Source organism: Melanostigma gelatinosum (genome assembly GCF_949748355.1).
Source record: "Melanostigma gelatinosum genome assembly, chromosome: 7".
Classification (NCBI taxonomy): domain Eukaryota; kingdom Metazoa; phylum Chordata; class Actinopteri; order Perciformes; family Zoarcidae; genus Melanostigma; species Melanostigma gelatinosum.
In genome coordinates this window covers 1,647,495-1,659,994 of record NC_136640.1, presented here as the reverse complement: position 1 = coordinate 1,659,994, position 12,500 = coordinate 1,647,495, and the positions used below count along the sequence as shown (strand labels likewise).

The window sequence follows — 12,500 nt, the reverse complement described above, 5'->3', positions numbered from 1 at the left end:
CTTCAGAGCGTCTTGTAGACCAGCTGCTCTAATCAACCAACACACGTGTCCGTTAACATGGATCATTGATGACCAGAAGCTCTGCTCGCTGCCTGTTGTCTTCATGGTCCGTTCCTCCCTCAGAGTCTGACCACGTTCAAAGGGAAGATGTCCACCAGCCTTAAGTTCAAAGAGAAAGCCACAGAACTGGACACTCGAAGCTACAAGTGCCTTCTTCTTGCTCTGGTCAAACTCATCCACGCCGACCCCAAACTCATGCTGCATGTGAGTCACGCTCTTCCTTTTTGCTCATCGTATTTCATGTCCATGTTAATGAATGACGGGTTGTCTCTGTGTGTCAGAACCCAGTGAAACAGGCTCCAGAGATGCAGAGCAGCACAGCGGAGCTCATCACCGGCCTGGTGCAGCTGGTTCCTCTCACCAACACCACCCAGCTCTCACAGGAAGCCATGGAGGTCAGACACACTTCTGCTTCCTGCCGCTGCGCTTGAGAGGATTCTCACTTCAAGTCAACTGTTCACCTCACGCGTTGTATTCCTGCTGCTCAGATGATCAGGAAGCATTGTGGACACAAGTTGTTTCCAGACATTAAAGAGGAACAACATGTCGTGAAGTATAACAACAAAAATACTTTTTATCACTTCCTGCTGATGTTTCAGAGTAAAAGCCCAACAGGAATCGGAGAAGATATTATTATTATTTTCTTTATTCAACAATTGCACATCAGTAAGAAACGGCAAAATACAGACATTTAAACTGACAAATAACAGAAAGAGAAAGAATTGAAGAAATGATGCCGTTTGAACGTCTGGAGTGCTTTTAATGTGAAACATTTGTGCAGGAAGTTTTGAGTTGGAAAAATTGTGAAATATTTAGAAATCAAGAAAGTGTGACGTGACTGATGAACTAATGAAGACGCGTAAAACGTGGAAGAAGAGTTGGTTTATTCAACAGACGACACATTTAAACAGAAGCTGCTGTGATGTCATATCCTCTTATAACATTATGAATAAAAGTCTGTCTCTATGATCAATAACAGGCCGGTTCTCTTTATCTTCATCTCTTTATTTGAGACCTTATGGAGACACAACTTGAGACTCTTAAAGACGAAAAAGCAGTTTCAAACATTTCTTCTGTTTTGCTGTGAAATTACAAACCTTTGTTTCTGTGTCCTGGTCCTGGTCCTGTCTGGTCCTGGTCCTGTCTGGTCCTGGTCCTGGTCCTGGTCCTGTCTGTTCCAGGCTCTGTTAGTTCTGCACCAGCCAGAGACCATCGAGCTGTGGAACCCTGACGCCCCCATAGAGACCTTTTGGGACATCAGGTACTCAAACCGCCCCTTTGTATTTCTTATACATTCAGTTTTCATCACGTTGAACTTGAGATGTTTAGTATTTGGGATTGAAGGAGTTTCAAGTAAAGACTGACTGAAGTCACTGGAACATATCTGATGCGTATCAGGTGGTGAAGCCTGATATTCGAGGACTTTTACTGGATTTTGATACGTATTTAATGTGTTGGTCACATTTCACTAGTTCTGTCAACCTGGACAGCTGTGAGATCTCCAAACACTATGAATGTGCTCGTTGCTGTTTATCAATCACATGCTGAGCAGTGTGACCGAACATTTACATCACAGTATTGTAGAGCTCTGGTACGACAACTGCATGGTTTCAACCGTCAGAACCTCTCAATGTTGTTGACATCTGTGATGGATATTTGCAGAAAACACACAGTTCAAATGAAGGAAAGAACATCAATGAAATAGAATATAATTACTGTCTATATAAGTTAGTTATTCCTTCCACCGACACCGCCCTACAGGTGGACATGTTCATGATGTCTTGATGACTATTGAGCATTTGAAAGCTTAAAAATCTCATTTTTAATTTTTATTGATAATAATAATAATAGAACCTTTTCCCACAATAAATGTCCCGACTGTGTGAATAAAAAGTCAAATCTTTATGATTCATGACCTTTTAAACTTGAAGTTTTTTCACGATAACTTCCTTCCTCCCTTTGCTCGTCTCCTCAGCTCACAGGTGCTCTTCCTTATCTGCCGCAAACTGATCGGCCAGCAAATAATAAACGGGACAGAAGTTCTGAAATGGCTGAGGGAGATCCTCATCTGCAGGAACAAGTTTCTGCTCAAGAACAAGGTACGCTCACGCTGCTCCTTAGCGTAGCAACCGGCTGCTCCGTTAGCGTAGCAACCGGCTGCTCCGTTAGCGTAGCAACACGCTGCTCCTTAGCGTAGCAACACGCTGCTCGGTTAGCGTAGCAACACGCTGCTCCGTTAGCGTAGCAACCGGCTGCTCCGTTAGCGTAGCAACCGGCTGCTCCGTTAGCGTAGCAACACGCTGCTCCATTGGCGTAGCAACACGCTGCTCCATTGGCGTAGCAACACGCTGCTCTGTTAGCGTAGCAACACGCTGCTCTGTTAGCGTAGCAACACGCTGCTCCTTAGCGTAGCAACCGGCTGCTCCGTTAGCGTAGCAACCGGCTGCTCCGTTAGCGTAGCAACCGGCTGCTCCGTTAGCGTAGCAACACGCTGCTCCATTGGCGTAGCAACACGCTGCTCTGTTAGCGTAGCAACACGCTGCTCTGTTAGCGTAGCAACACGCTGCTCTGTTAGCGTAGCAACACGCTGCTCTGTTAGCGTAGCAACATGCTGCTCCTTAGCGTAGCAACCGGCTGCTCCGTTAGCGTAGCAACACGCTGCTCCGTTAGCGTAGCAACACGCTGCTCTGTTAATAGTATAAAACTTCCTCCTGAGTTCTCTTCTCTCCCACTACCATACTTTCCTTTCTCCACTCCTATGGAGGGATATATTGATGAATATCTTTATGCAAAAGTAAAGTGTGTCTGGTCCTCTTTGGCTCCAGGAGTGTGCCACCATGGGCGGTGCCATCCCCATATGCCGCCAGGCTCAGACCAAGCTGGAGGTGTCCCTCTACATGTTCCTGTGGAGCCCTGAAACCGAGGCCGTGCTGGTGTCCATGTCGTGTTTCCGCCACCTCTGTGAGGAGGCTGACATCCGCAGCGCCGCCGACGAGGTGCCGGTCCAGAACATCCTGCCCAACTACGCCACCTTCAGTGAACTGGCCTCCGTCAGCAACATGATGGGAACGGGTCAGTACTGTCCGGTCCCACTCTCACCTACCATACTAAATACTGTTCAGCACTGCAGCTTCTGGTGAAACGGGTTATTATTCAGTGGTTTTACTGCGTTAACAGTCTTTGTTTCGTTAGTTTCCACTCACAGTCTTGGTTTTGTTAGTTTCCACTCACAGTCTTGGTCTTGGTAGTTTCCACTCACAGTCTTGGTCTTGTTAGTTTCCACTCACAGTCTTGGTAGTTTCCACTCAGTCTTGGTTTTGTTAGTTTCCACTCTCAGTCTTGGTAGTTTCCACTCAGTCTTGGTTTTGTTAGTTTCCACTCTCAGTCTTGGTAGTTTCCACTCACAGTCTTGGTTTTGTTAGTTTCCACTCAGTCTTGGTTTTGTTAGTTTCCACTCAGTCTTGGTTTTGTTAGTTTCCACTCACAGTCTTGGTTTTGTTAGTTTCCACTCAGTCTTGGTTTTGTTAGTTTCCACTCACAGTCTTGGTTTTGTTAGTTTCCACTCACAGTCTTGGTTTTGTTAGTTTCCACTCACAGTCTTGGTTTTGTTAGTTTCCACTCACAGTCTTGGTTTTGTTAGTTTCCACTCACAGTCTTGGTTTTGTTAGTTTCCACTCACAGTCTTGGTTTTGTTAGTTTCCACTCACAGTCTTGGTTTTGGTAGTTTCCACTCACAGTCTTGGTTTTGTTAGTTTCCACTTACAGTCTTGGTTTTGTTAGTTTCCACTCACAGTCTTGGTTTCGTTAGTTTCCACTCACAGTCTTGGTTTCGTTAGTTTCCACTCACAGTCTTGGTTTTGTTAGTTTCCACTCACAGTCTTGGTTTTGTTAGTTTCCACTCACAGTCTTGGTTTTGTTAGTTTCCACTCACAGTCTTGGTTTTGTTAGTTTCCACTCACAGTCTTGGTTTTGTTAGTTTCCACTCACAGTCTTGGTTTTGTTAGTTTCCACTCACAGTCTTGGTTTTGTTAGTTTCCACTCACAGTCTTGGTTTTGTTAGTTTCCACTCACAGTCTTGGTCTTGGTAGTTTCCACTCACAGTCTTGGTTTTGTTAGTTTCCACTCACAGTCTTGGTAGTTTCCACTCACAGTCTTGGTCTTGTTAGTTTCCACTCACAGTCTTGGTTTTGTTAGTTTCCACTCACAGTCTTGGGTTTGTTAGTTTCCACTCACAGTCTTGGTCTTGTTAGTTTCCACTCACAGTCTTGGGTTTGTTAGTTTCCACTCACAGTCTTGGTTTCGTTAGTTTCCACTCACAGTCTTGGTCTTGGTAGTTTCCACTCACAGTCTTGGTCTTGGTAGTTTCCACTCACAGTCTTGGTCTTGTTAGTTTCCACTCACAGTCTTGGTTTCGTTAGTTTCCACTCACAGTCTTGGTCTTGGTAGTTTCCACTCACAGTCTTGGTTTTGTTAGTTTCCACTCACAGTCTTGGTCTTGGTAGTTTCCACTCACAGTCTTGGTCTTGTTAGTTTCCACTCACAGTCTTGGTTTTGTTAGTTTCCACTCACAGTCTTGGTTTTGTTAGTTTCCACTCACGGTCTTGGTAGTTTCCACTCACAGTCTTGGTTTTGTTAGTTTCCACTCACAGTCTTGGTCTTGTTAGTTTCCACTCACAGTCTTGGTCTTGGTAGTTTCCACTCACAGTCTTGGTCTTGTTAGTTTCCACTCACAGTCTTGGTTTTGTTAGTTTCCACTCACAGTCTTGGTTTTGTTAGTTTCCACTCACAGTCTTGGTTTTGTTAGTTTCCACTCACAGTCTTGGTTTTGTTAGTTTCCACTCACGGTCTTGGTAGTTTCCACTCACAGTCTTGGTTTTGTTAGTTTCCACTCACAGTCTTGGTCTTGGTAGTTTCCACTCACAGTCTTGGTCTTGTTAGTTTCCACTCACAGTCTTGGTTTTGTTAGTTTCCACTCACAGTCTTGGTCTTGGTAGTTTCCACTCACAGTCTTGGTCTTGGTAGTTTCCACTCACAGTCTTGGTCTTGGTAGTTTCCACTCACAGTCTTGGTTTTGTTAGTTTCCACTCACAGTCTTGGTTTTGTTAGTTTCCACTCACAGTCTTGGTCTTGGTAGTTTCCACTCACAGTCTTGGTTTTGTTAGTTTCCACTCACAGTCTTGGTCTTGGTAGTTTCCACTCACAGTCTTGGTCTTGTTAGTTTCCACTCACAGTCTTGGTTTTGTTAGTTTCCACTCACAGTCTTGGTCTTGGTAGTTTCCACTCACAGTCTTGGTCTTGGTAGTTTCCACTCACAGTCTTGGTCTTGGTAGTTTCCACTCACAGTCTTGGTTTTGTTAGTTTCCACTCACAGTCTTGGTTTTGTTAGTTTCCACTCACAGTCTTGGTCTTGTTAGTTTCCACTCACAGTCTTGGTTTTGTTAGTTTCCACTCACAGTCTTGGTCTTGTTAGTTTCCACTCACAGTCTTGGTTTTGTTAGTTTCCACTCACAGTCTTGGTCTTGTTAGTTTCCACTCACAGTCTTGGTTTTGTTAGTTTCCACTCACAGTCTTGGTCTTGGTAGTTTCCACTCACAGTCTTGGTCTTGGTAGTTTCCACTCACAGTCTTGGTTTTGTTAGTTTCCACTCACAGTCTTGGTCTTGGTAGTTTCCACTCACAGTCTTGGTCTTGTTAGTTTCCACTCACAGTCTTGGTTTTGTTAGTTTCCACTCACAGTCTTGGTCTTGGTAGTTTCCACTCACAGTCTTGGTCTTGTTAGTTTCCACTCACAGTCTTGGTTTTGTTAGTTTCCACTCACAGTCTTGGTTTTGTTAGTTTCCACTCACAGTCTTGGTTTTGTTAGTTTCCACTCACAGTCTTGGTTTTGTTAGTTTCCACTCACGGTCTTGGTAGTTTCCACTCACAGTCTTGGTTTTGTTAGTTTCCACTCACAGTCTTGGTCTTGGTAGTTTCCACTCACAGTCTTGGTCTTGGTAGTTTCCACTCACAGTCTTGGTCTTGTTAGTTTCCACTCACAGTCTTGGTTTTGTTAGTTTCCACTCACAGTCTTGGTCTTGGTAGTTTCCACTCACAGTCTTGGTTTTGTTAGTTTCCACTCACAGTCTTGGTCTTGGTAGTTTCCACTCACAGTCTTGGTCTTGTTAGTTTCCACTCACAGTCTTGGTTTTGTTAGTTTCCACTCACAGTCTTGGTCTTGGTAGTTTCCACTCACAGTCTTGGTCTTGGTAGTTTCCACTCACAGTCTTGGTTTTGTTAGTTTCCACTCACAGTCTTGGTTTTGTTAGTTTCCACTCACAGTCTTGGTCTTGTTAGTTTCCACTCACAGTCTTGGTTTTGTTAGTTTCCACTCACAGTCTTGGTCTTGTTAGTTTCCACTCACAGTCTTGGTCTTGTTAGTTTCCACTCACAGTCTTGGTTTTGTTAGTTTCCACTCACAGTCTTGGTCTTGGTAGTTTCCACTCACAGTCTTGGTCTTGGTAGTTTCCACTCACAGTCTTGGTTTTGTTAGTTTCCACTCACAGTCTTGGTCTTGGTAGTTTCCACTCACAGTCTTGGTCTTGGTAGTTTCCACTCACAGTCTTGGTCTTGTTAGTTTCCACTCACAGTCTTGGTTTTGTTAGCTTCCACTCACAGTCTTGGTCTTGTTAGTTTCCACTCAGTCCTGGTTTTGCTCCACAGGCCGGTCCACCCTACAGAAGCGGGTGATGGCTTTGCTCCGGAGGATAGAGCACCCCACACCAGGAAACATCGAGGTAACGCTCGGTTCAGATTCAAACCCTCAACCTTCAATACATAAAGATGGCGTTCTCTGTTTGTGCACTATGTCCGGTTCATTGTCCGTCTGTCCACCTGCAGGCTTGGGAGGACACGTATACTAAATGGGACCAGGTCACCAAACAGATCCTCAACTTCCCTAAAAACAAGGCAGAAGACGGACAGGTGAGCCTGTTACTGAAGGAACCGGAGAGTTTGGACCAAAGCTCAGACGGACCTGGTTTGATTTAGGAGAAACTTAAGGAATGTGTGATGTTTGACCGGACAGACGGGGATGCTAAGCTAGGACGTTAGCAACCGAGGCTCAGAAGTGCAGTCTCAGACAGATTTCTTTGATCTGACACTAAAACCTGTATCTGCAGGAAATGTACGTTCATCTGTAAGATTGACTTTGTTGGAGCACCTTAAGAAACGAGTGTCGGACAGGAAAAGAGCTTTATCCAATGAGAGCGAAGGAGAGCTGGAGGAAGGGAGGGACACATACAGACCGATATTATGAATGTAACAAGAGTCATGGAGAAGGAGCGACGTAATACGATGCTTCAAAGAACCGCAAAACACCCAGAGACCCAATAAAGCTTTGCTTATACTCGAGCTTTGCAACTAAAATGAATTGACCGTTGTTTAATCCCCAGGCGTGTAAATAGTGTTTATCGGTGAACTAGTTGTGGCCGTAACGCGATCGCCTGCACTGAGTTGCAAACATTCACAGGTGATATCAATTAAGCTTTCGACGACCAATTAGTAGTTTGATGCTTTCGAAACAGGAAGTCTCAAAAATGTACATTTGAGTAAATATTCATCAGCCAAATCAAATAGTTTACAGGATATTAAACCTTTGTGTCTTCACAACACATTTAACGCTTGACTTGTTTCTTTACAGGGTTTGCAGAAAGGTAATAAAGTAGTTTATGAACATGAGATATGAGTTTACAGATAATTAGCTTCAGTGCAAAGCGTGACTGTTAACAAAGCTTTAGTTGACACTGTTGTGTAATTGTGTGTATTAACTGGTGTTTTGTTGCAGGAGTGGATCAACATGACCGGCTTCCTGTGTGCTCTGGGCGGCGTTTGCCTCCAGCAGCGCAGCACCCCCGGCCCGGCCACCTACAGCCCCCCTATGGGCCCCATGAGCGAGCGCAAACACTCCATGATCTCCATGGGACCCTGCGACGTGTCCAACCCCGTGGCCTCCTCCTCCTCGTCCTCCTCCTGCTCCTCGTCGGCCTCCAGCGAGACGCCCGTCGGCCGCTTCCTGGACCGGCTGCTGGCCCTGCTGGTGTGCGGACACGACCGGGTCGGCCTCCACGTCCGCACCAACGTGAAGGACCTGCTGGGTCTGGAGCTGAGCCCGGCTCTCTACCCGATGCTCTTCAACAAGCTGAGGAACAGCATCGGCAAGTTCTTCGACACGCAGGGACCGGTGAGTGGAGCTCTGTGCTGCCGTGGCTCTGATCGGTACTGTTATCGCTTCTGTTCTTTAGTGAGAAGTAAAAGACAATTCATTTACCCTCTGAACCCCGAAACCCGCCGTCCGGATGGAAAACCAATCCACAGTTTTAAAAGGCATTGTCATCAGATTTGTATCTCTCCAATGCTCCTTGAACTCGACGAACGCTTTTGTCAGAAAAAGCAACTAAACTAAAAGCTTAAAATTCTGAAATTTCTTCAAAAACATTTTATTCTTCACGTTTCATTTAAAATCTCGCCCCAAATAAACAGATTCTGTAAAGAATGTTAAATTCTGTCCAAGCGAGTCCAGGTGACTATTTATTTTGCATTTTCACATATTTTTCACTTTTTCTTTTCACATATATTACTCATATTTTCGTGACATTTTTCAAAAGATTTCAATAATTTATATTTCCAATCATTTTCATAATTTCTTCACTAATAATTTCAGGACTTTTTGGGATGTTCCCCATATTTATTTATCCCTCGTCGTAACAACACTTCAAACTCATAGCTTGGCTCGTACCAGATTAATATAAAAATAAACAGATGAGTGTAGTAAATAAAGACATTGCCGGTGGGAAATATTAACCTCATCTGTCAGTCTTGATACAATGTTGGAGCAATAAAAAAGTAGTAGTCCGTGTTGTGATTTAGGTTTTCTGTTCCGTTGTTTGCGTCATCTCAAAGCCCCGGTTGTGGTTCTGTTCTCCTGTGCTCAGGTTCCCATCAACGACACTAACACCCAGTTTGTGGAGCAGACCATCGCCATCATGAAGAACCTGTTGGATAACCACTCGGAGGGCAGCTCAGAGCACCTGGGACAGGCCAGCATCGAGACCATGATGCTCAACCTGGTCAGGTACGTACTTCCTGCTGCAGGAGGTCGTCTCTGAGTCATCGGCGTGAAGATAAACCCATTGAAGTCAAAGCGTCACGTGTTAAAGCTGCATTCTCTCTAGTGACCACCAGGGGGCGACTCCTCTGGTTGTATAGAAGTCTATGAGAAAATGACTCTACTTCTCTCCTGAGAACATAAAGCTTGAACTTGATTCGCGTGTTCGGCCCCGAAACTTCTCTTGATTTTCTGACTTTGGATCTTCTTCTAGCGCAGAAGAATTATTATTTATTTATTTGTTTGTTTTTTTTGGAACTTTTTATTTTTTCCATTTTTAACACAATAGAACAGTTCCTGACGCATTGTAAAAATAATAACAGCACGAATAGTTTGGAATGTTAATGATTAATAAATATCATAAATAATAACCCTTACAATATCAATAGGGCCTTCGCGGCCCGACGTCGGTTGCTCGGGCCCTAATTAATTAAAGAAAGAAAGAAACAGAAAGAAATGCTGAAGCATAATTAAATAAATAAATGTTTTTTTTACAAAGTGTTGGCATTCGTCACAAAGCAGGATTAGTTACAAGTGGCCCTAACAATTATAGCACAATTATAATGATTAAAATAATTACGATAATAAATACATAGATAACAGGTTCCTCACACTTTTTGTGCTCAGGTGTTCTGAAGACCTGAGTCTGATCGGTTCAGAGGTTTCGGTCTCAAAGACAAGACCATCAACACAATGAAAACAGCTCTGTTTTCATTGTGTTGTGATTTTAAGACGGATCGTAGCTTCTTGATTATTATCTTCTCCGTCTGTCAGGTATGTGCGTATCCTGGGCAACGCTGTCCACGCCATCCAGATCAAGACCAAGCTGTGTCAGCTGGTGGAGGTGATGATGGAGAGACGAGACGACCTGTCCTTCTGCCAGGAGATGAAGTTCAGGTCAGTGGGGTTAAAGGTCGACACACATATCACTGTACTACACTTCACTGGTTCAGCTGCTACAGATCAGCAGGGAAGTCAAAGGGAGCAAATATAACTTTTAGATCTCTGCTCAAGGTTTTTTGCCGTTGATACTAATGGAGTGGTCTCGTGTGACGTCACAGTTTAGCTGTCGGCCATGTTGGAGTACACACAAAGCCACTGGCATGCACGGCTGAGTCGCATAACCTATCGGTGGTGAACTTTTGTGCTGTCTTTGGTTGTGGCAGCAGAGCTGATAGAGACAAGAAATCATTCTTTCGTTTGCCAGCGGTCATTACACATCAAGGAAATGACACGAAGGAGCTATCCAAGCGAAGTCGCGAGAAATGGCTGTCACGCATCTCTCGAGATATAACGGAATGGAATTTGGCGTACACTCGAGTATGTGCGGATCACTTTATAAGTGGTCAGTGATTTTATTTGCAAATTCGTTTGTGAACAGTATTTAATAAAGGAAATATAAATTAAACTTTTACATGAGAAGGTTACCGAAGCTTCATCGGCCCGTGACAGCAGTCGGTACCAGAGACGTGTCGAGCGCGTACAACAGGCGAAACACAGAGATGCAGCCTCAGCATTGCTTGATATGAGTTTAACGTCGGATCATATATATATATATATATGTGTGTGTGTGGGGGGGGTGACGTTAGGAGTTAGTTTAAAGTGAATTCCTGCACACAATGACATGCACGTACAATGTAAACAAACACACGTGTCTGTTTGCGCTGAGTAAACATAGAATATTGCTAAATATCGGACGAGATCTGTATATATTTACCCTTCCAATGACGATATGAGAATTCTCGACGACCGTTGCTTTTAACGTCTCGGACCCATCCACTGACAAACTGATTATAAGCGTCGAGCCCTTTGTAGCACTCCAGCTCGTCTTTTGTGTAAGGACTGGGGGTGTTCACGAGATACGTGTAGATGTTGGCGTAGTTTACCGATGGAAGATAAGTAGGATCGGCACTGAAACGATCTGCACTCATCGTATAGGGATCCAAGTTACCAATAACCTTCAATTTGGCCAGGTAGCGAACCTTTGATGCACTATCCAGTGATTCAAAGTATGGTATTTTCGCCGCACTTCCTTGTTTACGCGCCGCCATGTAGGATCTGTATGTACTCCAACATGGCCGACCGACCTCGTAACTAAGGAGATCGTGACGTCGGTGAGACCACTCCATACCCGATCATTGATGGTCATTATTAACAGATACAGATCCCTTTGTTGTTTGATTATAGCAGCTGGTCTGCAAGGATCCAGAATATTTATTTGTTTGTCATCGTCCCAATCAAATCGTCCTGTTGGTTACCCGTTAGCGGTGCTGCTAACGTTACTAGCTCTCCTCCTGTTGGTTACCCGTTAGCGGTGCTGCTAACGTTACTAGCTCTCCTCCTGTTGGTTACCCGTTAGCGGTGCTGCTAACGTTACTAGCTCTCCTCCTGTTGGTTAGCCGTTAGCGGTGCTGCTAACGTTACTAGCTCTCCTCCTGTTGGTTAGCGCTAGCGGTACTGCTAACGTTACTAGCTCTCCTCCTGTTGGTTAGCCGTTAGCGGTGCTGCTAACGTTACTAGCTCTCCTCCTGTTGGTTACCCGTTAGCGGTGCTGCTAACGTTACTAGCTCTCCTCCTGTTGGTTAGCCGTTAGCGGTGCTGCTAACGTTACTAGCTCTCCTCCTGTTGGTTACCCGTTAGCGGTGCTGCTAACGTTACCAGCTCTCTTCCTGTTGGTTACCCGTTAGCGGTGCTGCTAACGTTACTAGCTCTCCTGAACACTGATTGGTTGTTCACAATGAAACATGATCAGAGCCTAGAAACACATGAATGATGTATTTATACTTTGTTTGCAGGAACAAGATGGTGGAGTATCTGACCGACTGGGTGATGGGAACCTCCAACCAAGCTGCTGATGACGACATCAAGTGTCTGACGAGGTGCAGCTCTGCTTCATGAAGTCTTCTAAAGCTCTGAGGACCAGAGAGAGCTCCCTCCTCACTGTTTTTGCTCTGTGTTGCTTTCCAGAGACCTGGACCAGGCCAGCATGGAGGCGGTGGTTTCTCTGTTAGCTGGTCTCCCTCTTCAGCCGGAGGAGGGCGACGGAGTCGAACTGATGGAGGCCAAATCTCAGCTATTCCTCAAGTAAGAACACAACTGCTCTCATCGTCCTCAGCTGACCATGAATTTAAAGAGATTTCAAGAAGAAGCTCATCCTCAGCTAACAGCGCTGACGGAGCTAACAGCGCTGACAGAGCTAGCATTTAATAATCTGGAAAGGGGATTGATGTAAAGAGGTAGAAAAAGCATTTTGTATTATGGCCTGCTCAAATAGAAATAAAATCACACAATCTGCTGTA

At 44.7% G+C, this 12,500-nt stretch overlaps 1 protein-coding gene across 3 annotated transcripts in view; it reads left to right on the top strand.

Moving 5' to 3' along the window:
• Window positions 1-12,500, top strand: part of nf1a (neurofibromin 1a) — a 75,296-nt gene that overhangs the window by 13,300 nt on the left and 49,496 nt on the right. For all 3 annotated transcript variants that reach the window (XM_079272138.1, XM_079272140.1, XM_079272139.1), the window contains exons 13-24: window positions 124-264; window positions 342-455; window positions 1,242-1,321; window positions 2,036-2,159; window positions 2,886-3,132; window positions 6,759-6,832; window positions 6,936-7,019; window positions 7,882-8,277; window positions 9,029-9,168; window positions 9,976-10,098; window positions 11,997-12,080; window positions 12,169-12,285. In XM_079272138.1, the coding sequence (XP_079128264.1) occupies window positions 124-264; window positions 342-455; window positions 1,242-1,321; window positions 2,036-2,159; window positions 2,886-3,132; window positions 6,759-6,832; window positions 6,936-7,019; window positions 7,882-8,277; window positions 9,029-9,168; window positions 9,976-10,098; window positions 11,997-12,080; window positions 12,169-12,285 (1,724 nt within the window). The remainder of the gene's footprint in view (window positions 1-123; window positions 265-341; window positions 456-1,241; window positions 1,322-2,035; window positions 2,160-2,885; window positions 3,133-6,758; window positions 6,833-6,935; window positions 7,020-7,881; window positions 8,278-9,028; window positions 9,169-9,975; window positions 10,099-11,996; window positions 12,081-12,168; window positions 12,286-12,500) is intronic.